Source organism: Hypomesus transpacificus, chromosome 4, assembly GCF_021917145.1.
Source record: "Hypomesus transpacificus isolate Combined female chromosome 4, fHypTra1, whole genome shotgun sequence".
Taxonomy (NCBI): Eukaryota; Metazoa; Chordata; class Actinopteri; order Osmeriformes; family Osmeridae; genus Hypomesus; species Hypomesus transpacificus.
In genome coordinates this window covers 5883245-5911221 of record NC_061063.1, presented here as the reverse complement: position 1 = coordinate 5911221, position 27977 = coordinate 5883245, and the positions used below count along the sequence as shown (strand labels likewise).

Genomic DNA, 27977 nt, shown 5'->3' with positions numbered 1-27977 from the left:
CCTGCCCCAGTGTGGCCATAGACGGGGGGGGGGGGTACTGCTTTGAGAACTAGTTTACACCATGTAAGAATATGTGTGTGTGTGTGTGAGAGAGAGAGCAAAGAAAAGTGAGCAAGAGAGGGAGAGAGAGCATGAGATTGCATGTATGAGAGAGTGGACCTAGAGTGCACCTGTGAAAGAGAAGCATGTGCATTAAAGAGAGAGAGAGAGAGAGTGTTGGGCTGCACGCCCCCTGCCTGAGAGTAGCGGAGACACTCGGCCAGTGGAGGGGATTATTTTTGGGTCAGTGACAGTGTGTCAATGGCCGCAGATGCGTCGCAAAGGAAGGCTCTGAGATACCAACAGACCCTGGTTAGTGCCTCTGGCTCTCTCACACACTCACTCCCTCTCTGTCTCCCTCTCTCTACCTCTCATCCATCCCTCCGTGCATGTTGTGTGCTGTGCTTTTCTTTTCTGTCTCCCAAGGGTATTGGAAAATGAATCCAATAATTCATTAACTATATCATCTCTGGAATGACGTTGCGAGTTTTGCAGCTGTGGACTGTGCAGTCAGTCAGTTAGTGTGGTCATTTGCGTGTGTGTGTGTGTGTGTGTGTCTGCGTGTTAAGCAGTCTGGTCACAGTCACGCAGCAGGTGTCTAGAAGACCGGGTTCTTCCACGATTTATCGTAACTCTCTCTTTTTCTCCCTCCCTGCATGTCTCTTTCGTTTCCTCTCTTCCCTGGTTTCTCTTTCTTTCTCTTCCTCTCTCCCTATCTTTCTTTCCCTCTCCTTGTCTTTCTCATTTGAACTCTCTCCACTCTCCACATCCTGTCCACTTTATCACTTGACTGTGTCACCTGTCAGACAACCTGTACAACCTCTCATCTTCCACCCCAAAGTAGAGAGAGGGGGGGGGGGGGTAAAGGATGTGTGGTAACCTCAGTTTAGTTTACTTTCTTAATCCTGGAGTAGATTCAAAACATTATACATAATGTAACTGTTAGTCACAAAGTTACAAACAACTGTGTGTGTGTGTACTGATGGCCATGTGAATTGTGATAACTTACTATCACCCATAGCACTATATTCAGAAGTGTCACTTTTTCAGCCAGACCTTGTCTTTGTGAGTGTATTTGCGTGTTTGTTTGTATTGGTATATTTGTGTGTATTTATGTGTGTGTGTGTATCTATATATACATTATGTGTAAACAACAGGAGGGTGGCGTAATGTTGACAGGACCCAGGGGAATGCCTGTCTAATACCCTCTATTTTAGAAGACCTTCGTATGCATTAAGTTTGACTTTACATAAACTGATACAATGACATGCACCCACATGTAGCTAATATAGCAAGCTACTACTGCTGGGAGTATCACAGTCCACAGACAGGTTCAGAGAGAGATCGACACAGATGCAGTGCCACAGGTAGATTGTCAGACATAATGTGAGACTGGGCAGAGCGCGACATGCAGGACAGACAAAATAGAGAAAAACTCTGTGGACATATATATATGCCTTGTTAGGAGCCTATCCATATGTAAACTTAAATTAGTAGAACTTCCTTAATAACAAGTTGGGAAAAAAAAGATAAGACATGCTCTTTGAGGTGACACCGGTATTTGAGATTCTAGTCCAGAGAAATACAGAGTTTGATTTTGAATCGGTATAGACACACCTTGGTACATGCAGGATGAGGTTTCTGGCCATTTTAATCATGTGACTACTTCCTGTGACTCGTCCAGGCATTTCAAATGTAATGTCCCAAAGTCCTTGATGGTCAGTTTCAAGGACGGATAGACGGACGGCGAGAGAGAGATCAGGATTGCGAGAGATTGAGAGATAGACCTGGAGGGTGAGAGATAGAGAGGGGGAGAGGTGTGGAGAAGTGTGTCGGCGATCATTGGGTCACACCGGTTCTAAATATAACCCCCAGGGTAGAGTTACATCCAGAAAGAGGGAGAGATAGAGGGAGAGAGAGATAGAGGGAGAGAGAGATAGAGGGAGAGAGAGGGAGAGAGAGAAGGGGAAGGTAGACCAGAGAAGGCGAGAGAGGAGGAGGCAGGTGTTTAGGGGGTGTGAGGTGTATAGGGTCTGGGGGGGGGGATTTGGAGAAAGCAAGGGATTACATGTACTGACAGAGGAGGAGTGGAAGGGAAAAGGGGAATGACTGAAATGGACAGATGAGTTTGTGTAAGAGAGAAGTGACAGGATGGTATGGGATCCCTGTAACGTACCATTCTATGAGAATCACAACAGGTGTGGCCCGTCATCCATAGCAGAGTAGCTTCAGCAGTGACCTAGCATGAACTAACTAGCAAATAGCCCGATGACTTGATTGACAGTAGCTTAGCAGTCTGAGACAAAACTTCAGTAACCTATTTGAAATAAATTGTCAAGCTAATGTAGGAAGTTTAGAGGGTGTGGTGTTATTCATTTGTTTCCAGTAGAGGGTTGATGCTGGCCTGGTGTGTTGGTAACAGTCATGCTGTTTGCTTTCTGATAAAAGACAAAAATGTGTCTTTTGTTCAGCATTGATGGTGTCTTGTGATGCTTCATTATGTTGTGAATGTCTTATGTCACGGCTTACTGTAGGGTTCTAGATAGACAGGCTCTCAGTGGACTGACGGGGTGAGGTGTGTTTGTGCAAGAGAGAAAGGGGATCAGATTGGTCTAACCTCTCTTCCAGATGCCATGGAAGCTGTCCAGGTCAGATTCATGTAGATGTAGACCCCAGCTTCCGCTCCAGGGAGATTTAGGTCAACAAGTTGAGGAGTCTATTCCTGTGGTGGCCAGGGCAGGACAGACCACTGCTCTGTGACACCCTGACTTTCCCACGCTCTGGGACATCTGCTCATGTCCATGTGCACTTATTTTTTTATTTTACTCACAGAGAAGATATAAGAAGTCTGTTTTGACTCTTAGCAATTAAGTTGATTCATCACTGAGTCATTTGGCATTTTTCCTGAGCAAAGGCCTGTGGGTAACGTAGTTCTCGTATCCCTCCCCCTTTCAAGCTCCATGGAAAGTTATTTCCCGCTGTTTAGGCACGTGGGTAACGTAATTATGTTCTCCTTATAGAGAAACTTATTTTTTGTTCTTTGTTTTTTTTTTTTTTTTTTTTTACAAACAAAACATTCCAAAATATATTTGTACTTGTAGGCTTCCATGTAGGCATATAACTGTTATTTCTCCTGAACAGCTTTATGGGTAACGTAGTTCTCTTTCCTCTCAGTTGTATGGGGAGTACCACGAGCACCACGGCGGGTCAGGCAGGAGAGAGGCCACCCGACTGCTGACAGAGAGACAGTTCAAAAAACACGGCCACCAACATCACCACGGTCACCAGCTCCATGGACTCCATCATCATGGACACAGTCACCATGGGCACAGTCACCATGGTCATGGCCACCATGCGAGGCATCGGAGTCAGCACCACTCCAATGCGGAGGCAGTGTCTGGAGAGGCGGGACAGCCTAAAGATCAAGAGCACAGCTCTTCTATAAAGAAGCGGCGTTCCTACTCAAAATGCAAAGGTCAGGGGTCAGAAAAGCTGCAAATAGTGAGAGGGCGACAGCCATGTTATATGAGTGCAGGAAAGTAGTTAGTAGATGTACTTGGGTTTTAACCAGACCATGCATGTGTCTGGACTGTCTTGTGTCCTACTTGTACTCGCTGGAAATTATATTATTGTTGCTTGCTTTCCTACAGGTAAATGCTCTTGTGTTTCCTCCCATTGGCACTTATTTGCTTATCACAAAGTATTCTCATGTTTTGGCTACCCGCAATGTTTTTGGAGCTCTTGTTGTTTCTGATCATAGACCTATGCACTTTTTGTAAAGTTCTCACTTTGGATAAAAGCATCTGCGAAATGAATAAATGTAAGTGTAGCCGCGGCGTTTATTAAATAACGTTCATTTTTAGTGCAGCGTTTAATCAGTAAGAGAGATTTCGGGAATTGTTGCTGCAGTGCAGCCATAGACAACTTAATTGCTGGCATTGTGACAAATGAATCATGCAGCTAAAAACGCAGGTTTCATTTACTACTGCTGACCTCCTTGTCTATTCTTTGTTTGTCTATGAGTGAGGCAACTCAATTTCTCATTGGCTATCAAGTAGGTGTGCGTTGGTAGTACAACTGTCTCAAATACAAGTGTTCTACATTGTGTAGAAATCTGAAGCAACATGCCTAAACGTTCATACACGTTAGCTTTCAAACAGAAAACTGTGAGGAAAGTTATGTACATGTGAAATAAATACTGGGGTGGAATTTAACAAATTAAATAACAGTTTTATGATTTTTTGGGGGCGGCGTTTGTTCGAGGGCGGCATTCATTCGAAGAAATACGGTAAATGTACTTGTCATGAAACACGTTCAAACTCTGTCCTGTGGTCTTTCCAGACTGTGTAATGCGTGTGCAAAGGTTCCTGGTGACCAAGCTTGGTGAGGACTGGATCTTCCTGGTCCTCCTCGGCATCAGCATGGCTCTAGTCAGCTGGTCCATGGACTACGCCAGTGCTAAGAGCCTTCAAGGTAATAAACTACTATACCCATCATGCATCAACACATCAATTCCCCTCTGGACAGCCAATTTATTGATCACATTTGCATGAGGGCTTTGAAAGACCACTCTTCCTATTGGTTCTCTGGTCGACCGGGGACAACTAATATGTTTCTAACCAACATTCTAACACAACAGGTCAGTACTCTTTAGTAGTACGGTCTCTTCGGTCACAATGTAAGGTAATCCTTCATATTTTGCACTTAAGCAAGTCAAACGGTATGAAGTGTCTCACAGACAACAAACCAGCACCTTTCTAGACGGTTTGGCCTTTAACCTTTGACCCCATCCAGGGGTAGTCTTTACCGTGTCATCCTTGTAACTGTGAGTCGACCCTGCTATGACTAATCTCCTTCCATGCCCTTGGTCCCCCACCCCTTTGCCCCCCTGCTCCCCTAGCCTATAAGTGGATCCACACGGAACTGAGAGGTAACGTGCTGTTGCAGTATCTGGTCTGGGTCTCCTATCCCATGATTCTCATCATGTTCGCTTCCTTCTTCTGCCACATGGTCGCACCGCAAGCCATCGGTGTGTACCCGCCTGCCTCCCTCCCTCCTGCCTCCCTGCCTCCCTGCCTCCCTCCCTCTCTGCCTGCCTCCCTCCTGCCTCCCTGCCTCCCTCCCTCCCTGCCTGCCTGCCTGCCTGCCTGCCTGCCTGCCTGCCTCCCTCCCTCCCTCCCTCCCTCCCTCCCTCCCTCCCTCCCTCCCTCCCTCCCTCCCTCCCTCCCTCCCTCCCTCCCTCCCTCCCTCCCTGCCTGCCTGCCTGCCTGCCTGCCTGCCTGCCTGCCTGCCTGCCTGCCTCCCTCCCTCCCTCCCTCCCTCCCTCCCTCCCTGCCCCTCTCCCTGCTTCCTCTCTCCCTTCCCCTGCTCTCTTCCTCACAAACCCTACCGATCTCAGATATCGCTGATCCACTGACTTCAACTTGCTTCCCTCCTCGTCCATCTCTTTCCATCCTCCCTCTCTGCCAGGGTCGGGTATTCCGGAGCTGAAGACTATTCTGAGGGGAGTCGTGTTGAAGGAGTATTTGACCTTCAAAGCCTTCACGGCTAAAGTCATCGGCCTTACCGCTGGCCTTGGCAGTGGCATGCCTGTAGGAAAGGAGGTGGGCATCCATCCACTCACTCCCACACACACACACACACACACAAACTCATACACACACACACACACACACACACACACAGACACTCATGGTCTAACTCTCTCCCTGTCTGTTTGTTCTTATAGGGCCCCTTTGTCCACATAGCCAGCATTTGTGCTGCTGTTCTCAGCAGACTCATGTCCTTCCTCTCTGGGGTCTATCAGGTAGGCCCTCATGAAGCCAGTGCTTGGAAACATACACATGGTTACAACAAACGTATTTGGCAGTTGTTCAGTGAGGCAGGCATTTTTCATTTACACTCTCTTTCATCCTCTCCTCAAATGCCCTTGCTCGTTCTGCCCTCTCTCTTAATGTCCCTCACTCCCCATCCCTTTCTTCCCTCCCGCTCTCCCTCTCCTCCCTCTATCCTTTCCCCTTTTCTTTATACTTCATCCCCCTTTCCTCCCCCTCTGTTGCCTGTGTCTTCCCTCCCTTAACCCCTCCCCCCCCTCCGTGTGTCAGTAGAGCCCATACTGCTACACAGACATCTTGACAGTGGGCTGTGCCGTGGGGGTGGGATGCTGTTTCGGGACCCCTCTGGGAGGTACTGCTCTTTCTCGCACTCCCCTTTGTCCTCTCTCTTTTTTTCGACCCTTTCCACAGTTTGTAAACAGTGGGATTGCAGAAGGATTGCATGGCACAGACCTCATGTAACGCTTACAGATTCTTTCACTGTGTCTGTGACAAGATCTATCAGGATCTAACATCTCTGTCTCTCTTCTCGCTCTGTCTCTCTCTCTCTCTCCATCAATCTCTCTGTGTTCATCAGGAGTGCTCTTCAGTATTGAGGTGACGTCCACCTACTTTGCGGTGAGGAACTACTGGCGAGGTTACTTCGCTGCCACCTTCAGTGCCTTCATCTTCAGAGTGCTGTCCGTCTTCAACAAAGATTCCGGTGGGTCCTCTGGATGACTGCCTATGACTGTCAAGTCGTTTATAGGAGTTAAACTAGAGGGCGCCATTTCTCTATGGAGCTGTCTCTGAGGCACAAGCTGTGCCTTTTTAAATCGGCCACTAGGTGGTGCCATCCTGGATTCTGTCCTGTTAACCATCTTGATTCTGTAGGTTCTAGATCAAGATCTTAAGAACCGCCTTTTGTCCCTTGCCCCTCCCTTCTCTACCCTGTCTTCCTCCTTCCACCCCCCATCTCTCCCCCCTCCCCCTCTCACTGCCTCCCTCCCCATCTTTCCCTCTTGTCGCCCTCAGTTACCATCACTGCTCTCTTCCGTACCAACTTCCGCATGGACTTTCCCTTTGACCTCCAGGAGCTTCCTGCCTTTGCAATCATCGGGTAAAACAGAGAGAGGGGGAAGGAAAAGGAGGGTAGGGGGCATAGGAATAAGCGTTAATGATCCTACGATCCAGAGAAAATCGTATGACATCCTGCCGGTACAGAGGAAGTGATGTCATGCAGGTTTTGCTGACCCTGTGTGCAGGATCTCCTGTGGCTTCCTGGGGGCGTTCTTTGTCTATCTGAACCGTCATGTGGTGCTCTTCATGAGGAGGCCCAACGCCATGACTCGCTTCCTCACCAGACAGTAAGACAGGGGAGGTCTGTGTGGGTGTCAGACAGAAGGAGGATCCTACACAGTTTGACAGAACATGTTAAAGCTGTATTTGAATTTCTTTTCCAGTCGACTGATCTTTCCGGCTGTTGTGACCTTTGTAATTGCCACCTTGACGTTTCCCCCCGGGTTTGGACAGTTCATGGCCGGAGAGGTCAGAGTTCAAACCCGTTTTTTTGTCCAATGTCCTGTGACTTTAACACACACACACACACACACTGTAATCATGAACAGCTCTCTGCTCTGTCACCTTCTGCAGAACAATACTTGAATACATAATGTGTTTTTAGGTACTAAAAATAGCCTGTCTAGTGCCAATAAAGTGAGGTGTGTGTGTGTGTGTGTGTCTGTATGCAGTATGCGTGTGTGGTTGTAACACCAGCTTCTGTACCCTCTAAACTACCCTTTGGACACAGTTGGCAGCCAGTGTAAATATTAAATACAAGAAATCTACAGCAATTAATCAGAAATCTGCAGTACAAGGGCAACATTGTCTGTTGCATGTTAACACTTGTCAAAAGGACATTTATATACAGAGTAAGAAAGTAAACAACTCTATATACAGAGTATGTACACACTTCAATCACTTTTCTGAACTAGATATTCATCTTTCTGTACCCCTACCTCCCCTTCCACAACCACCCCCTTGATTCTACCTCCAGCTCATGCCCAGAGAGTGCATCAACTCTCTGTTTGACAACTTCACCTGGACCAAGATCTGGGGCTCCCCCGCCCCCCCGGGGTTGGGCCGCTCCTCTGCCTGGTTGCACCCTGACATCAGCCCCTTCGTCATCCTCCTCCTCTTCTTCATCATGAAGGTCATCCTCTTTACTCTCCCTCCGCAGATTCAACTTCACTCCTTATCTTTCCGCTCTTTGTGTCTTCTGTTTGATTCTATGCAGAGCAGAATAGAATCAAATAGAATACAAACATATCCAACTTTCTCCCTCTTGTAGTTTTGGATGTCTGCAGTTTCCACGACGATGCCCATCCCCTCCGGGGCATTCATGCCAGTCTTCATACTTGGTAAAATGATTTTATTTTTTTATCTGTAAGATATTGATAATGTGGAGAGATGGTTCTTTGTCAAAGACTTCGAAAAAATCCACCAGGTGATAAATGTGGTGTATGCTGAAGCTTGTTGCACTGTAGAAGGTCACACACACACACACACTCCCACACACACACACACACACACGAGGAACTGCCCTGACACCTGGCCCTACCCCCTCCAGGCGCGGCCTTCGGCAGACTGGTAGGAGAGATCATGGCCGCCCTCTTCCCCCACGGCATCCTGTTTGACGGCATCTTGTACCGCATCATCCCTGGAGGGTATGCTGTCATTGGTCAGTGTCCCTTTCCTCCTCCTCCCCCTCCGTCTCCTGTCTTCCTTCCTCTCCTATCTCTCTCTCTGTCTGTCACATCCCAGAGAACCCTTTAGTCGAACAGGGACATGTCAGTCTGCGTTCCTTCTTCTCTCCTCTCCTCTTTTCTCCTTTCCTCTCCTCGTCTCTCCTCTCCCCTTTTCCACTGAACAATGGCTTTCTTTAATGTCATCCACCATCCCCCTCTGACCCTACACCTCCCCTTCACCCATGCCCTCTTTCTTTCCTGTAGTCCCATCCCCCCCTTTGATCCTACTTCGTTCTATGTCCACTCACTGATCTGTACATCAATCAATCTGCCTCCAAACCTTGCATCATGTGATCGCTCACCTCTTCACCCTTTCTCTCTCTCTCCCTCCCTCTCTCCCTCTCTGCACCCCTCCCCCCATCCCCCCCCCCCCCCCTTTCCGGGTCACAGGAGCAGCAGCGTTGACGGGGGCAGTGACCCACACTGTGTCCACAGCGGTGATCTGCTTCGAACTGACGGGGCAGATCTCCCACATCCTGCCCATGATGGTGGCGGTGATTCTGGCCAACATGGTGGCCCAGGGCCTGCAGCCCTCGCTGTACGACTCCATCATCCAGGTCAAGAAGCTGCCCTACCTCCCCGAGCTGGGCTTTGGACACATCAGGTACCACTCCGAGGGCAGAGGAAAAGCTCTGTCCTCTTCCAACACTAAGCTAGGCTGGAACCTTGACATACTGGCCTGTCTGCATATTTATGCATGTGGTTTTAGTTGTATTTTATTTCTTGATGTACTGTTTATTAGCCTTAACATTCCAAGGCAGATGATACAGTCATCTTGATGATAGATGAATCAGCTTCAAGGGTCATGTTGACTGTGTTGTATATCTCTATGTTGTATGTAACTCCAGCCAGTATAACATCTTTGTGGAGGACATCATGGTGCGAAAAGTGAAGTTCATATCTTCTCAGACTACCTACAGGCAGCTCATACACCTGCTGGAGTCCACAACGCTAAAGACAATCCCCCTGGTGGACTCCAAAGGTAAAGCAACCTTCACACCTTTTTCTTTTCTTTCTTTCCTTCTAAAGAGCTCCTCTCTGCTTGTGGTTTATCACCAATTTATTATAAGTACAACTGTTTCATTGACATATTTTTAGTGTGAGTGTTACACATCATTTGTTTCAGTGCCGCCGTCATCTTCGCTGTGATTGACTTTCGTTCTGTCCAGAATCGATGATCCTGTTGGGCTCCATCGACCAGTCGGAGCTGCTGGCTCTGTGTGATTGGTGGCTGTCGGCAGAAAGGCGGATCTTGATGCAAGGCCAGACTCTCCAGATGCAGAACCAGTGCGCCAGGGACAGCTGGGAGTCCTTGGCCTTCGTGGACGAGGAGGAAGAGGGCGAGGAGAGCGGAGACAGAGTGGGTGTGAGAAACGTTGTCCAGCCTAAGGAAACATTTTAATATACGGTAGCATGATAACAAATTCCTGCTCTTGTAATTTTCCAGAGTACTCCAGTGCAGGAGGAATGTAACGGGCCCCTCCCCTCCCCTAAGCCACCGGAGCCCTCGTCCAATCACACAGCCCCTGGTGAGTTGTCCCCTCCCCTTGGGACCCATGCTGTCCAATGGGGAGCCTTTTCAAAGTCTGAATAACATGACCTGGTCAGATACAGACTCTCTGTATTCATCAGATGCAGAGGAGGTAGAATATTAATTAGGTTCTAAATCTTTTCATCCTCTTGTTTCCATCTGTTGTCCTCTTCTCCTCCTCTCCTCTTCTCCCTCTCTTCTCAGACAAGGGATCTCTCCAGTCCATGGGGAGAACTCTCCGAAATCTCTTCACAGCCAGAGAAAGACAGACAGAGGGACAGTCTCAGGTAATATTCTGTAGCGTTACAGACAGACAGACAGTCACTGGTAACATTCTGTAGGCGTGCAGACCAACACACAGGCAGACAGACAGACAGACAGACATTGTGGCCGATTAAAAAGCATCATCTGTTCATCATGTCTGCATGTCATCCCACAGTGTCCTGATTGGATGAGTCCACACAAAAAAAAAACTCTGAATGAGTCATGTGATACTCCCTGAGCTGTGTCACTTCCCAGCGAATCAATTGTCCCAGAGTAACGAGCTGTTGAGATGCAAATGGGGGCCGTTCTTGGCGATGGATCCATGGAGAATCGTGTATGATTTTTTTTCAAACGGGAAACATAAATATTCATCCATTGTTTATTTGGTTGGATGAATCTCATTAAATAATCTCCAGTTGTTTTCTATGTATACAAAACGCCTTGATCTGATTGTCTGTGATATGTGCATGAGTGCACATGACAATGGGGATTGGATATTGTTTAAGTGCTTCACATTCACACATGTTCCAGCTCTCACACATGGAGATCAGCCAATGGAATAAGAAACAACTTGTTGTTGCTATAGTTGTCGTGGTGATTGGCATTCACTTGGCAGATGCTGTCGGTTGGCTCCATACATGCTAATGGACATATGAAACAAATGTATTTGCTCATACTTCTCAAATACATGCGTGTAAACAGAGGATTTGAATGGGAGTTCAGCTTGGCTCTGTCCTCCATGACTCTTTGTGTCCTTAGTGGTTCACGTTTGGCTTGACAACAGTGACAGCGGGCGTGCCAAAGGTGTTTGGCTGTGTGAATCAGAAGACTTATGATCAAACCTCTCTCCTCTTTTTTATCATATCCCTCCCCCCTCCCCCCCCCAGGAGCCCTCGCCCCCACCCCTCTCAGACAACATGACTCCAGAGGAGGTAAGTGATGTCATCCATAAGGGTTTTAGCTTCAGTCCCCCTAACTCCATAGTCTCATGCTGGATCTCCCTGGCACCCGACCAAGTTATTAGAGGATGCTCCCCCTGAAAACACTCCCACACTCCAGTGTCCTTGTCAGAGTAGTCTTGGTTGATATGTGGAAACCTATAAGAGGGTTAAAAGGTACCAACCACCCTAAATCTAAGCTGGCGCAGTGTGACGGGTTTAAAGGGTTTCTTTGACATCGAGAGAGCCTCAGCCACCCCAGTCACCTACCGCAGCCAATGACGTTGTTGATTAAGACCCTGACCTTGTTTTTCATTGGCTACTGCAGATTAAGGCATGGGAAGAAGCAGAGATGGACAAGCCAATGGAAATCGATCAGATCCGAATAGACCCGTCCCCTTTCCAGTTGGTGGAGAGGACGTCATTACACAAGGTTGGTACACAAAGTATCGGAAATTATTATAAAAAAAAAGAAGTGAAGAAGGATGAATGTTAATAGGATTGAAACACGGCCCCCAGCCAATTAAAATACTGGTACTTTATGACGCTGTGTCTAGACTATACTCCTCTGAGTTAACTGTGGAGAGGAGTTCTGTCTGAGCAGGGTCATACTGTAGGTAGGAAGTAGGAGAGCCTAATTTGATGTGTGACCTTTTCTCTCTTGTTTCCATCCCAGACCCACACACTGTTCTCATTACTGGGCCTCAGCCATGCCTATGTCACCAGCATCGGAAAACTGGTTGGAGTGGTGGCACTGAAAGAGGCAAGGCGGCTCACCTTTTCTCTCTCTCTCAATTCTTCTTATTCTACTCAATATTCAGACTTTTTTTTTTTGTACACATCCTTTTCCCTCTCTTTCCAAGGCACTCTGTATGTCCTTCGGGATGAAATCATCTTCTAAATGAATCCATGACATTGGTACATGATAGATATGCCGCTGTTCTCTCTCTCCACCTCCAGCTCCAGAAGGCGATCGAGGGCTCTACACGTAGCGGTGTCCGACTTCGCCCCCCTCTGGCCAGCTTCCGCAACATTGCCCGGAAGTCCTCCAAGCCCCCTCCAACCCCCTCCACCCCTTCCTCCCCCTCCTCCCCTGTCGCCCCTGCCTCGCCCCTTTCTGGCCCGGTCCTCCCCCACCCAGCACCCCCTGTGCCTCCCCACTCCACCAAGGAGGAGGAGGAGGAGATGGTGGTGTGGATCGAGGGGGTGACCAGGGAGGTGGTGGTGAACAGCAGCAGCACTAGCAGCATCACAGGGACAGGCAGCACTAGCAGCAGCAACAGCAGTCCCTCCCTGCCCCCCTCCTCTCCTCTCGCCGTCCCCCCATCCCCTCCCCCTTCCGTTCCTCCCTCTCCTCCTCCTCCTGCCATCCCCGCCTCCTCTCCTCCTTCCACGCCCTCTTCCTCTCCACCCTCCGGCTCTCCCTTCTCTACTCCCGCCATCCCCCTCTCCTCCCTTGGGCCTGTGCTAGAGCAGCTAAGAGAGGAAGAGGAGGAAAGCGATGATGAAGAGGTCATTTAGAACAGTTAGACTGTTGTGATTAATTACATTTTTATAAATAACATGTTTTTTTATGGTGGAACTTCTTATAGTGAATTATTTATCCATCCCTCCCTCTCATCCTTTCATCCGTCCTGCTTCTCTGTCTGCGTCCTCTTCTCCATGCCTGTGAATCCACGAGGACCTTCATTATGGGGAAGTCAATATTTACTTGTCAGATGAACATGAACAGAATCGCTGATTTTAATCAGAAGCAGAACCACCAGAGCAACCAGTAGCAGTGTGACCTCAAACAGCAAAACCCCAACCTTGAGCACGGGAGGATGGGCCAGCGCTAGGATTACCGCGTTGTCTTGATGAATGACCGTTGACAACCAGACCGACACCACGCAATCACGTTTAACAATGTTGGAGAATTTTAACTAGAGAATTCCCATTATCAGAAATCATTAGGAACTGCAAATTGAGGGATTATTAAATAGACACATAAACCACAAACAATTAAATTGGAATTAGAAATTAATTAAAATTAATTTTGTAGAATAAATACATATTTTTGTCTATATTTAACAATAACGTACTCACTTAGCCTTTATCAAAAGCACCATACAGTACTGGGGGATTTGAACCTGTGACATATCTGCAGTCAAATGCTCCGGCTACTGAGCTATGATCTTCTCCCTGATTGTATCTTTGAGGACATGTTAATGCTTGGCTTAAAACGGGTTGTTTCGCCATGGTTTTAAAAGGAACCTTCAGTATTGTGCTGCTGTGTGGTTCCAGTATTTCAGCCCAATCCCCAGGAGAACCGACGCTGTGAGCAGAAAACAGGATCTGACGTGTTTAATCTGAGGAGTAGCTGGGCGCTTTATTAAATTCACCCTTTCCCTCTTCTAAAATTGCTTCGATTATGATCCTCTGACCTCCTTCGTTTCTCTCTCTCTCATCTGCTCTCCCCCGTTCTTTCTTCGCTCCTTCCTGCTCCTTTTTCTCCTCCTCCTTCAGACTGATTCTCAGGTGGTTACCTATGTTACCTATGTTACCTATGTTACCTATGTTACCTATGTTACCTATGTCTTTAAAACTGCAGAGGTTGGAATACAGGATTCTCTTTTTGTTTGTGTTTTCATGTGACATTCTGTATGTGTAGCTCTTACTATGAGACAGGAAAATGTGTTTGTGTTTTGTTTTTGTCATTGGTTGTGTTTTATTTATTACTTCTTAGATGCCCATTTTGTCAGGATGTTTAAACAGTGAACAATGTAGTTAATAAAAAGTTGCTGATCTATGTGTTGCACTTTGGGTATGTTAACTTCTCAATAAGGTATGTTGCAACACTAGTGCCAACAAGAATAACATATTTTGAGAATATATATTTTTACTCGCTTACATTCATACATACTGTACTTACATACATACATACATACATACATACAAATACATGTAGCTTTATGGGCTTTTTAGTTTTATTAAAAAAGCATTTATATATATATATTATTACTTTGTATACTGATATGGCTAAATCACTTTTAAAAGCATGCACTTTCAGTTGTCTCTGGAGTTTTCCCCGTGTCCTTTTTCTCTCTTTTTACCTTTCTGCTTCATCCATTGTTCACTTCATTACTCCAGCCCTCCATCCAGTAATTACCTTCTCAAAGTTCTGTATCATAGGAAACACCAATGCGCAGGGCCTCGCTAGTGTTTTTAAGTCCAAAAGTTCAGTTGTTCTCACAACTCGGCCCCAATGTTGGTTTTATCTTCAGCTGAAAAAGATTCTTCTCAGTCTCTGATTGGGTACATACCTGGGAGGGGGTGGTGACTATTTTGATTGGTTGATTAATTGAGAAGTATTTTCCAGCCTTTGGTCTTTATCTGACCACACCCCGATTGGTAACCTTCAATTGGTTGCCACAACAACAATGGAACCCTCCTCTGCCTCTTCATCCTTTTCCTCTAGCGATTGGATGACACAGGGCGTGACGTCAAAGGGGAGACGACCCATGATTGGTTCTGTGGGGACCAATCCCGGGCTGAATCTTCCGATTGGCATGGCATTCTCTCGCAGATAAGAGGGAGTTAGAGTGGCAGGCTCCGCCTCTAAGGTTAATGTAACCCCTTCTTCCTGTTAAAAAAATTGAAAAGAATTCCCTTACAGTAAGCGCTTTACCATGCATGTAAAACTTCCTTGATTTATTCCATTTTAAGTGAATTTATTTTCTTTGGGACAACACAAAATGATTTTAACAAAACCAATCCATTAGCCTCACCTTGGCTTCCTCCTCTTCCTGCTGCTCTGGAATGCACTCTCTCTCCACATCCGCCTCCAACATACCGACCACACCCCCAACCAGGTCAGCCATTGGCTGACAGTTCATCTGTCCGACGATCTCAACCTGGTGAGCCTCCACCTGTGCTGAACCCCATAGGTCAGCCAGGCGAGGGTGGGTGGGCAGACCAAGACTGTGGATGGTGCTGTTGGGTGTGGCTTGGAGAGAGTGGGAGGCACTGTGTAGCCGGTGCTCCATTGACTGAATAGAAGAAGAAGAAAAGTATTGAGTTACATCACTTCTTTCTCTACCAATGTTAAGACACGGTGGGTAGGAACGAGGAGGGAGGGAGGGAGGGAGGGAGGGAGGGAGGGAGGGAGGGAGGGAGGGAGGGAGGGAGGGAGGGAGGGAGGGAGGGAGGGAGGGGGAAATGGTTGGAAAGGGGGGGAAACCCTGTTCCTTCAGCTTATTCAGATATACTGTATAATGACACAACATGAATACATAACCTCATTAGAGTACGTTTGTGGCCAGAGGACCGGGTTGACTCATCCGTTGCCCCTGGCAACAAGGACTGCAGTGAATGATGAATGGAAACTCACCTGTTGCTGTTGCGGTGCAATATAGACTCGCTAGAGAGTTCCAAGGACACTGTGCCACTCATATTCAAAATAGCCAACAATCCAGTCAGCCAGGCTGCTGATACCAGTCTATCTAATCTAAAACAGTATTTCCCTTACCATCACACGGTTTTGTTGTCTGCAGTTGGAAGAACTGCAACAGTGGCTTGGGCCGAAAGTGCTCGAGTTGCTCATGTTAAAACGACACCACCCACAGACCAGTTGAACTCCATGTGTTGTTGTCCATGTAAAGGACAACAACACATCCAAATCCATTTCCCATGGAGCCTCACCTGTTGCTGTTGTTGGTACTGCAGCAGCTGCTGGTGCTGGAAGTGCTGGAGCTGCTGGAGCTGCTGGAGCTGGTTCTGCTGCTGCAGGCTTATCGGCTGGCTCTGCTGCGTGTAGCCCCCCACCCCACCCTCGTACCCCTCCCCCCCAGGCGTACCCACCACCCCGCCGCCCGCCACGATGTAGGAGCCGGCCGCTGGGGAGGCCACGCCCGACGGCTCATTGCTTATGGGCTCCCAGGCATCTGAGGAGGACAGGCAGTAGAGGCCCTGGGAGACGTAGGTACGCGGCCAGACGTCCGCAGAGGACGGGTGCAGCACCTGGTCTGGAGGGATGGAAGGGAGGGATGAGAAGAGGAGGAGTGATGGAGGGAGAGAGAAGGAGGGTGGGAGGGAGATGGAGGAATATGAGAAGCAGGAAAGCGGTGAGAAGAGATAGAGGGGGGGTGGGAGAGGAGCAGAAAGGGAAGAGGGATGGAGGGATGAGAAAAGGGAGGTTGAGGGGTTAAAAGGAAGAAAAATCAAGGAAACACTAACACTAGTGGGGGTTTCTTTCATCTTTCTATCAGACTGGATGACAGGAGACCGGTCCAGCATCAAACAGACGGAGCGTCCAATGAGCTTCAATCTAAATGTTTCTCCTTACGTCAACTCTGAGACACTTTCGCTGACACCACTGACATACAAGGTGAAAATAAACAAAACCACATTATTTTAAATCACCTAGAACTCTCAAGGTGAAAGAGAAGGAATGGAAAACGGAGAATAATTTATTTTTGTTCTATTGACACTAATAAGAACATTTTAATTGTCGGTTGCCATGTGTAGATGAAGCAGGGAGCAGTACCATATGGCGGTGCTAATGGGAGGTGGGGGGGGGGGGGGGGAGTCCTTGTGTTCACCTACAGGCTTGGGTCCCTTGGGGCATACACTGTTCACTACAACTGGGGAAAACATAGTAACACACAGCCCAGCTCGCTACAACACTGGAGAACACAATGACACAGCAGCACTCACAACACAATCCTTCCCCACTCCAAATGATAGGACACCCTTTGCTACTGCTGCCATTTTGAGTTATTCTGCTCTGACAGTAAGATTTCTCCACAGTAGATGAAGGCGTGACACACCTCTCTCTGAGCCTGTCAGCCTGGCTGCAGACCACATCAATCAAACCAGAGTCAACAAGATCATCAGAGCACACAGACAGACACACATTATACACAAACACACTCACACACATCCTCCTAAGGGCAAATATGGATGAGAGCTGGCCTCAAGGTGTTTCATCTCCTGTAAGTAAATCTGATCCATCTATGGAGTCGAACAACGAATATGCTTTATGTAATATTACAAAATGCACCAATATAATCAACAATTGTTAAGTTATATGTCTCAAATATAATATGTGATATGTGAACCGTGTTCCAAATACGGCTGCAGGGAGCACAGCACTCAAACAGCCATTATTGTAGTCCTCTGTCAGCACCGTTTGTAGTCCTTTACCTCGGCTGGTGATGCTCTCCTGGTTGACCTCACTGAGGTGGGCCACGCTGCCCTGATTGGAGCCAGCACACAGGCTCTCCCCCTCCATGTTCCAGCCAAACAGAGTAGCCTGCGAGATGGCAAACTGCTGCATGATACCTGGCAACAGAGGTAGGGAACAAACTCTGTTTTAGTTGCATAATTGCCTCCTGTTTATTGCTGTAGTGCTGAAGTAGAAGTACTGTAGCGTTGAGACTGTAAACACTGGTTTAAACTGGTTTCATTAAAGTGGCTTCAGGCAGGAGGGAATGGTGCCTCCTTCTTTGGGCTCTGAGTCTGACCTGCTGCAAAGCGGGCCTCCTTCTCTCCGTCACTCATTTCGCTGTAGGCGTCGTTTTCCAGCCGCCTCTGCTTCTCTCGCTGCAGCTTGGTACGTCCCGAACACCCCTCTGGCCCAGCAGATGGTATGCCCCAGCTCTGCCACTCGATCATGTGGGCCACTCGGCCCTGAGCCATGGCAGTGGGCTTGGTCACCTTGTCCTTCATGGAGCGACTCACACCTACAGGAGCAAGGGGTGGTTGTACAAACGATGTGTCAGTGCATACGTTCTATCACGTGGCACTCGTTTAGCAACCCTGAGCAGCCCAGATGGCTGGAGTGTCCTAAATATCAAGGAAACCCCACCCATCCTGGCTACCCCGAGGAATTAACCGAGTACCCCCTCTGTGATGAAGGATGGCAGGCCACAAGGTTTTAAGTAATGAGATGATGTTGGGAAGCGTGAAATTTATTGGTGAAGAGGCTACAATGCTGTGTGTGACTATGAATCTCAACAGTCTCTTCCTGAAAGTAGGCCACAACCTAGCAATCTCTGGTGGGTTGGGTGGAAGGATGAATGAGTATTGGGTTTCACTGTGTGTTTTATGAACTGTCCGTTTGTCTGTCAAGACAAGTTTGTTTGATCAGTAGTTCTGCGTGCAGAGCAGTGAGGACAGGGTAGAGCAGGCCAGTGCACTGGGCCGTGTTTAAATAGCACACTGATTCATCACTCCACATCACATTAAACCATCAGACTCAGACATTAAACATGGCAAAGTAATTAAAAATGTGCAAAAAAGTCATCTTTGCTGTAAAAACTAGAATGAAGAAGCACTACCACTCACAAACTCCTCATTAAAATGTTAATATCGAAAGTTAATGAGGGACGAATTCCCATCGTCTAAATGTTTGGGGGAGAACAATAAAAATCTAATTAAATCAACTGAGTGTGAAGTGAATACATGGAGCTGAAAGTACTCATGCTGGGCTAAAACCCCTCTCAACAAATACAGTGAAAAATACAACTAATTGTCCATGAAACAATGCAAATAATGTTCAGAATACAAATATTCAGAGAATGTATTGGTTTTTAAATGATATGCAAGTGGGACTGGTGATTATGAATGTTTGTGTTGGGGCTTTTACCATTTAAAAGTCAATATACTCAATAAACAGCACAAAATATCTGTAGATAGCAATTCCTTCAACTGTTTTACACAATAAAACAATCAACAACGCAATATTATACTGGCACTACATTTCAACAAAAGACACACAAAAAAGTCACAGTTACAAATATTGTAACACCAACACTGTACAAAAATACTACTACATTTCCAACCTAAACACCACAGTTGAACTACAATTCCCAACACACCCATGGAGATGCTAGGTGCACTTCACTTTCAACTTTTTGAGAGTGAAATAAGTGAAAATCTGGTTGGATTCCATCAATGACCTGGGGTCAGGCATTGACGTGTACTGTCAATGGAGGCAGGAAGTGACAAGGATAGGAGGCACCCATAGGGGCGACCATGTTGCCTCCATCTCACCCCCCCGGGCTGGAGCCAACATGGGGTTGGTTTACCATCTATCAGGACAGACACACACCTGACACACCTGTCAGAGAGGACTTAGCCAGAGCACCGATCCCGTAGGCATTAGAGTTCCGCTTCAGATGAGGGAGGATGGAGGTGGTGTCTTCCATAGAGAGCTGGAGAGAGGGATGAGGAAGAAGAGAGAGGGAGAGGGAAAGCAGCGAGAGAAATTGATTTGTTTGAAGAGAATAAGGAGGCTTAATATTTGAACAGGTAGTGGGATCAGACTGTAGCCTCTTGACTACAAGTTGGTTGAAGATGAGACAAGACAGTTGAGAGTGTGGTGACATCCAAGACGTGAGGAAAAATGAGTGTATAGGGGTGGAAAAGGTATTTTAAAAAGATTTCAAATTGAAAAGAACCACAAACCACACACACATACAACCATGATTTTCAACAAGATTTTCAGAGACAATATGCAAATCACTTCACCCGTTAAGCATCCCAGTAATTATCAGCCCATTTGGCACTGCCATGGCCTGTGATTCTCACACATAATCAACAGTAACAGTATGTCATTAGCTGTATGCTACAGTAGCTTTCTACCAACTGTTGCAATGCCTTTCAAAGCCTACTCTAGCATAGCTTAGACTAGTATAGCATAGCTTAGCATAGCCTAGCTTTTCAGATAAGGATGTGTTATTACAGCATGTTATCTTCCAGGCTCACTTTATGTAGCCAGCAGTACAGTAGATTAGCACAGCACCAAGAAAGAGGCAGACAGGGAAAGGAGGGGGAGGGGTAGGGAAAGGGAGAGAGAGTGAAGGACAAAATATTGGCTTATCTACGGAGAGAGCGAAGACACACGACGACGGGATATTGGGAGAAAGAGGAGGAGATTATCACGGGACTTACATTGATTCCTTCCCAGGAAGAGTCTGCATGGCCATGCTGAGGGGAGAGGGTGCGAGAAGGAGGAGACGAGAAAATGGAAGGAAGGAGAAGCGATGAGGAAAAAAAGAGATGTAGAGAGAGAAGGAAGGGGGAATCATGCAAAATGCAATATGTCTGTGTGTGTGCGTGTGCATGTGTGTGTGTGTGTGTGTAGCGGAGGAGGGACGTCAACAGAGAGGGACAGGGCAAAGATTAGAAGTGGTGAACAAATATAAAGGACAGAAGAGAGAAAGGATACACAAGAGAAACCCTCGTCACTGGATAGGAGAATGAATGGAATCTCTGCCAGCAGGGATGGAGGGATGAAGAAGGGGAAGCTGGAGAATGCAATTGTGATGGCCAAGTTGTCAATCCGTATAACCATCACCCAATGTTTGAAGCTTCACAAATCAGAATGAAATCTTCTCCATTCTAGTAGGACAGTAACTAACAGTGTCTGGAGAGCTATAACCAAGCATTATCTAGTTCCTACTTCCTCTGAGCCAGATTGTTTTGTTTTCCACCATTACTGTGGCCTTGTTGTCTGGGGCAACAGCAACATCTGCACACAATAGAATGTCCAGTATGGACAGTAGTCTGTAACGTGTCAGAGGGGACCAGACTGGCCATGGAGAGTACTGCTGCTGCTATTATGGCTTCCATACACCTGTGACCATACAGACAGTCTAATAAGAGATAGATTGTGGTTGGAATTAGACAGCTGTGACGTTTGTATTCCAAGTGTGTTCGGGGTGCTATCAAAATTCATGTTGTGAGTGTTTACTGTGAAGACAATTTTGCAAGTCTAGAATAGATCATCTCATTTTAAAGAACACCTTGAATTGTCAGAGCCACATAAAGACCCCAAACTGCAAAGCCAACCAGCCTTTTAGACAGTCAGCCAGTCTGCCTGTTAGACAATCAACCAGCCTGTTAGACAGCCAACCAGCTTGTTAGACAGTCAGCCAACCAACCTGTTAGACAGTCAGCCAGTCTGCCTGTTAGACAGTCAGCCAACCAGCTTGTTAGACAGTAAGCCAGTCTGCCTGTTAGACAGTCAGCCAATAAGCCTGTTAGACAGTCAGTCAGTCTACCTGTTAGACAGTCAGCCAACCAGCCTTTTAGACAGTCAGCCAGTCTGCCTGTTAGACAGTCAGCCAGTCTGCCTGTTAGACAGTCAGTCAGTTTACCTGTTAGACAGTCAGTCAGTTTACCTGTTAGACAGTCAGCCGATCTGCTTGTTAGACAGTCAGCCAACCAGCTTGTTAGACAGTTAGCCAGTCTGCCTGTTAGACAGTCAAGCCAACCAGTCTGCCTGTTAGACAGTCAGCCAACCAGCTTGTTAGACAGTAAGCCAGTCTGCCTGTTAGACAGTCAGTCAGTATAACTGTTAGACAGTCAGCCAACCAGCCTGTCAGACAGTCAGCCAGTCTGCCTGTTAGACAGTCAGCCAACCAGCCTTTTAGACAGTCAGCCAGTCTGCCTGTTAGACAGTCAGCCAGTCTGCCTGTTAGACAGTCAGTCAGTTTACCTGTTAGACAGTCAACCGATCTGCTTGTTAGACAGTCAGCCAACCAGCTTGTTAGACAGTTAGCCAGTCTGCCTGTTAGACAGTCAAGCCAACCAGTCTGCCTGTTAGACAGTCAGCCAACCAGCTTGTTAGACAGTTAGCCAGTCTGCCTGTTAGACAGTCCGTCAGTTTACCTGTTAGACAGTCAGCCGATCTGCTTGTTAGACAGTCAGCCAACCAGCTTGTTAGACAGTTAGCCAGTCTGCCTGTTAGACAGTCAAGCCAACTAGTCTGCCTGTTAGACAGTCAGCCAACTAGCCTGTTAGACAGTCAGACAGTCTGCCTGTTAGACAGTCAGCCAACCTGCCTGTTAGACAGTCAGACAGTCTGCCTGTTAGACAGTCAAGCCAACCAGTCTGCCAACCAACTAGAGGCAATGAGGATTTCTGTTTAAGTTGGGAACTTGGCTGGCAATGAGTATGATGATGAAACACAACATGTTGAACGAGGCACAAAGCTACGTCCAGGCTCCCCACCAGCATCCCATGAGCCTCACTCCTCTACATGGAGTAGATTGGGGGTGTTTCTAGATCAAATGTATACATTCCCTACACTCTCAAACATATACATTCTATACGCTGATTAATACACTATTCTTCCTGCTTCCTGCCTGTCAACATTCTGCAGCATGATTGCTGGAAGGAAAGGGTCCATGCAGCAGCTATGTTTTCCTTCAGTAAACATGTCATATATGTGGCAGCAGCCTCTCATGTTGTTGAATTGACCCGGCGGCATGCTTTGTCACTCCCCGACTGGACTGAAAACAATTCTGCAGAGGAGCGACAGGAGATAGATGGTAGTCTGTCCCTAGAGGAGCAAGAGGTGATCTATAGTACGGTAATGTCTCGTGCTCTGGGGAACAGCTCCAGTAACCTCGCTGAGAACCTCAATACTGCATCATCACAGAGAAACATCATGTCATGGCAATCTCAGGCAGGGGGACTCTCAAGCTCAGTTTCTCTGAAAACATGGTGTATTTTGCCATGGCCTTCTTGGCTCAAGATGCCATGAGGATGATGGTGTGGGGGGCCAAGATGTATGTTGAAATTGCTGCCGTACCTGCTCCCCATCCTTCCGTACAGGAACTGCCTCCGCTGCTGTAGAGAGAGAGAGAGAGAGAGAGAGAGAGAGAGAGAGAGAGAGAGAGAGAGAGAGAGAGAGAGAGAGAGAGAGAGAGAGAGAGAGAGAGAGAGAGAGAGAGAATAAACACTTATGCAACCTCTACTTGGTGTTTGACTGGATGTGACAGCTCACAGTTGAGTTAGCGCTGACATTCACACAAAGCTCTAAAATTAGACTCATTATCTGCCCCAAATGTTGTCACATTGGGGGAAGGAGTAGCATGTGCCATTGTTGCACGTACTATAAAGTCTCTCCCACAAATGACCCAAATATGGCTTATGATGCAAATTATGTCAAAAATGAACAGACTTTTTTTAATAACTATGTCTACACCAGTTCCTTCAATAACTAGATTCACTAACATGTGTTGGCATGTGATCTTTGTGGCATCTGTTTGGTGTTAATTGGAGATTACTGGAATACGGAGGTCCTCCAGGGCAGAAAGAGTCTCAAACACATTCGTCAATTGAGTGGTTGGCAAAAACCTCTTTATTGAAACACATTTAACGTTATAATATTATCGTGCTTTCTTTGAAAATTTCTGGGAGCTGGCTCCAAACAGTAAAAGATATCCTGAAGGGTAAGTGGAGTTCAGTTGAGAAATGAAGCTCTTGATTTGGGCTATCTAAGGTCTCCATCGTCATCAGTGGCAGCTGTGTGAATCACAGTCTTTAACTAATGCTGAGGGGGCCCTTGGGGTATGATGGGGGGCATTCTCTTGTCTCTCTTGAACAGCCTTCTGCTAAGTCTTCCTTCCCAGCTCCTCCTGCTCTCAAACCTCTTCTCCAACCTCTTATTTTGTCCTCCAAGTCTGCCTCAGACACACCAGAAACCTCCTTTTTCTGTCACTTCCTCCAGCCTTTTTCCTCAGATCTTCTCCCTCGCGTTAAGACGTACCAAAAGAAAAACGCAGTTCCCAAAGGCTCGCCAAAAACCGTTGCGGTGGAGAAGCTCGCCGCCCGCCTCAGTTAGCGCAGTGGCCGGCCGAGCGGAAGCGGGAAGAGGCCAGGCACCGTCACAGCGAGCAGCGGAGGCAGGGTGCCTCGTCGGCCACGGCGCCGATCGGCCCTGACAGATCTCCTGGCTAGGGACGTCATGTGTCGTTAGCAATAGCTCCCCGGGAGCGCGGCGCATGTCGCAGGGGCCGCACTGACATGTGGTGACTCCTGTCTTGACACTGATTCAGTGTGAAGCCTAGAGTCTGACTCACCTCAGCTCGCAAACCGGTGCCGACGGAGCTCCAGTGGGTCGAGGTAAAGAGGAACAAAACTGAAAAACACGCAGGGAGACAGCTGAGGGGAGGCAGGCAGGGCCTAACCTAGAATCAGTAGGCAGCCCTGAACCAGTTCTAATACATACCACAGCAGTGATAACATCTATCTAGGTGTAGCGCACCTCATCTCTCTCTTTGTCTCTCTCTTTCTCGCTCTCCTGGTGTGTAATGCCTAACCTCTTCTATCTCCTCTCTTTCTTTCATCTCCCTTTTTGAAGTCCTCTTTCATGGGTTAACAGCTGTGGGCATGGCCACCTGACAATCATCCCATTCACCTTGGCCCCGAGTCACCATCACCTTGCCACAGAGTAATCAGTCAGCTCACACAACCAGCTACATGCAATGTGTGTCTGTGTTGCCTGTGTATGTAATTGTGTTGGTTTGACTGGGTGTACATGTGGCTGTGTTTGCCTGTTTGTGTGTGGTTGTGTGTGCATGTGTGTGTGTGTGTTCCCCTTTGTCAGTGTGTGGGGTTTTTGTTTGCCTGTGTTTGTGTGTACGTGCGTGTATGTGTGTGTGAGTGTGTGTGTGTGCAACAAGGGAGTAAATGTCTCAGCAGGTGTGCCCAGCTCAAAACAGAGCATCCGTCCGTCAGTTTGTCCACACTTTTAATGAAATCAATATGGGGGTGGGGGGAGAAGGGATGGTGGGGGGAGGGGATGGGGGGAGGAGGGATGGTGGGGGGAGGGGGTGGGGGGAGGAGGGATGGTGGGGGGAGGGGGTGGGCATTCCTCTGTAATGCAATCTTTCAAACACTTGAGAGGAGAAAACAACAAACAGAATGGAGAGCCCACCATTACACCTGATACAGCGGGAGCCAGTCTACTTAGCGCCGCTGCCCAAGGCATGGACACAGCATCGCACTGCATGTCAATGGAGAAAGAAAGCCAGCTGAACAAGTCATTATCAGCCAATGAACACTCTCAACAAAACACACACACACCTACGCCCCCATAGAGCCTTAGTCACGTTCCACATCTACATGCTCTGCCTCCAGTCATAGGTCAGACAAACAAAGCTGCTCAGTGGTGTTCACACTGTGTGTTTGCTAACAACACCCACATGGATGAACACTATCCCCATCACCTAGGGACCACTAGTCCTCCTGGCCCACACCCAGGCCCTGCCCCAGCACCCTCACAGGGATTCAAACCCATGTCCACCCTGGTGGTTTTACATTGTTTTATTCTCCCCCATGTTTGTAGTTTGGTTGAGAAAGGCTTCCAGAAGAGTGTGTGGGAGAGCATAACCCTTCAACAGACAAACAGCTCAGTCGAAACAGGATCTCTATATTGGCCCACAGTTGATGCATCTATATACCGTACACATACTACAACGATGGATAGGGTTAGGATTGGATACAGGCACTGCCAAAGACAGCCTAGGAGGCGTTAAAAATGACACTGATCAGACAGTCTCTGAGAGTGTTGATAAGGCAGTGCTATAGTGCCTTAGTCAGTGGTAGCGTAGTGTAGATTTCATAGCATTTTGCTTGAAGTCCTGATTGAATTTGACAGAGGCAAACCATGACCGGGGGGGGGAGAGAGAGAGAGAAAGAGAGAAAGAGACAAAGAGAGAGTGAGAGAGAGAGAAGGGGGGGGGGGGAGAGAGAGACAGAGGGAGGGAGAAAAGCAAATATGAAAGAAAAAACACATTTTCTCAGGGCAAATAACCAATCCCAGGTGGCTTTTGGTGTGTTTCTGGGTCCAAAATGCTCAAACGTTTGGATGACTTCATCCATCAGAAACAGCATCTCCCAGTGAAGCCAGCCTAGCTGTCTTCCCCCAGCCTCACTCACAGGCTACACATCCCACCGTCTCAATGACAGACAAAGGTCACATATTCCCCTTTTATTTATTTAACTCAGGCCAGCAGCCAGGGCCTCATTTGTTCCTGTAACAGAATGACATGGTTTGATAGAATTATTGAAAATAGAGCAATTGCCCTCCCTGAGTGTTTATAGTAGGTGGGCTGCCGTCTAAAAGATATAACACCACACACACACTGTAGCTTTAATCATGTCTCAGTCGCTAGCTAGCACATTCAGAATGGTGGGCCTTACGGTAAACCCCCACCACACAACACACACACACACTCTTCAGAAGTCATTAGTAGGGGTAAGTTCGCTGGGTGTTGGGGCTAGGAGTGTGTAAATGTGCAGTAGTCAGTGGGGCGTTGTGAGCTGGTTACCAGCAGGGTTGAGTCTGCAGTCGACCTACATGTGTAGCACGTACGGCTTCACACCTGGGTCTGCCCAGATTGCTTGTGACTCATCCAATGCAGGTCATACTCATAAGTGTGTGTGTGTATGTGTGTGTGTGTGTGTACTTCCTAACCTGGAATGCACTACCACTTCAGTATATTGCGTCTCATTGTGACGCACACCAAGGCAGAAAGAGGAGGGTTTGCCATTTTCTCAGACACAAAGCTCTCTATGACCTTAGCATTGCTCCAAGGCTCTCTCTCTCTCACACACACACACACACACATGGTGAAATTATCGCTCCTTTTTCTCATATATCTCTCCCCTTCTCTGTAATGAGATTCTGTCTGTTCATTTTTCTCTCTCTCTCTTCTCTCCATTACTATTTATATGTGCAACAGTACACCATGCAAGATTTCATCTCTTTTCTTCTAGCCTTTTATCTCTCCCCTGTGATCCATCTAACAAACCTCTACCATCACAGTTCAACTCAGTCAGACAAACACAGACACAGACGTCCATCCCGCTTCACACATGGATGCACAAAACAGCTTGTCATACATGTTTATCAAAAATTTCAACCTGGCACACAAACACACACACACATCATATGTCCCTCACACTCTGCTTTCACACCATGGTCTGAAACACACACACATCCTCCTATATATTTACCACTCTCTCAGAAACCCCACCAACAGTGCAAGAAAAAAACACACGTTTCCCTTTGGTCGGCAAGCATCCCTCACCAGCATGTCTCCATAGAAACATCCCTCTGGAGAGAGACAGAGAGACTTCATGCATCTGAGCACCCCCACCTCCCTCTCTCCTTCCCTCCCTCCCACCCACCCCCCTCGTCACAGGGGCACAATGAAGAGGTAAAAGAGGGGGTCTTACTGATGGTCCTGGAGCCGATGCAGCCCATGGTGTCTCACTGAGGCTCTGGAAGCAGACAAGGAAGCACCACGCTTTCTCCAGGCATTCTCTCGCTCCCCTCTTCTTCTCTCTCCCCGCTCCAGTCAGTCTCCGCTCGGTCTGTCTGTATGTGTGTGAATGTGTGTGTGTGTGCGGGCGCTCGTCCCTCATTCGCTCGCTCTCTCAATCTCTCTCCACCCCTCTCTGGCTCCCCCTCGCTGTACCTACGTTGTGCTCTCTCTCTCTTTCTCACACACACACACACAAATGCACACACTTACAAAAACAGATGGAGAGCAGTCTAGTTATACTGGGGCATCCAGTTACTCAGTCAGTAAGTCAATGTGTCTGGGAGAGAGAGGGAAAGGAGGGGGCAGAGTTTGAACCACATCTGGGTAGCTTAGGCACGCAGGTGAGAGCTTTTACAAGGGCAATGGACATCTGCACCCCGCTGAGCTGAACTCATTAAGACTTGTGACAAACAAGGGTTTTGTGATGCCTAAAGGCATATCATTTTTCATTACGCCATATGATTTTTGGCTTACCATAC

At 47.5% G+C, this 27977-nt stretch overlaps 2 protein-coding genes across 3 annotated transcripts; one reads left to right on the top strand and one right to left on the bottom strand.

Moving 5' to 3' along the window:
- The first annotated feature begins 48 nt into the window (after nt 1–48).
- Nucleotides 49–14167, top strand: clcn1a (chloride channel, voltage-sensitive 1a). Of its 2 annotated transcripts, XM_047018948.1 has the most exons (23): nt 49–351; nt 3214–3514; nt 4381–4512; nt 4940–5068; nt 5509–5642; nt 5768–5845; nt 6147–6225; nt 6451–6576; nt 6888–6972; nt 7118–7219; nt 7316–7400; nt 7909–8064; nt 8203–8272; nt 8482–8592; nt 9050–9263; nt 9508–9641; nt 9829–10019; nt 10107–10188; nt 10395–10477; nt 11342–11386; nt 11721–11825; nt 12069–12155; nt 12353–14167. In XM_047018948.1, exons 1-23 carry the CDS (start codon nt 301–303, stop codon nt 12911–12913), a joined length of 3141 nt encoding a protein of 1046 aa, XP_046874904.1. In that variant the 5' UTR covers nt 49–300; the 3' UTR covers nt 12914–14167. The 2 variants fall into 2 exon arrangements, with proteins under 2 accessions (XP_046874904.1, XP_046874905.1); XM_047018949.1 differs by lacking the exon at nt 4940–5068.
- Nucleotides 14168–14357: 190 nt separating this feature from the next.
- Nucleotides 14358–27538, bottom strand: fam131ba (family with sequence similarity 131 member Ba). The gene is made up of 9 exons (XM_047019559.1): nt 27410–27538; nt 22974–23011; nt 20327–20362; nt 19494–19587; nt 17896–18114; nt 17576–17713; nt 16073–16395; nt 15160–15420; nt 14358–15014 (listed from the first exon to the last, which is right to left on the bottom strand). Exons 1-9 carry the CDS (start codon nt 27435–27437, stop codon nt 14790–14792), a joined length of 1362 nt encoding a protein of 453 aa, XP_046875515.1. The 5' UTR covers nt 27438–27538; the 3' UTR covers nt 14358–14789.
- Between the last annotated feature and the right edge of the window lie 439 nt (nt 27539–27977).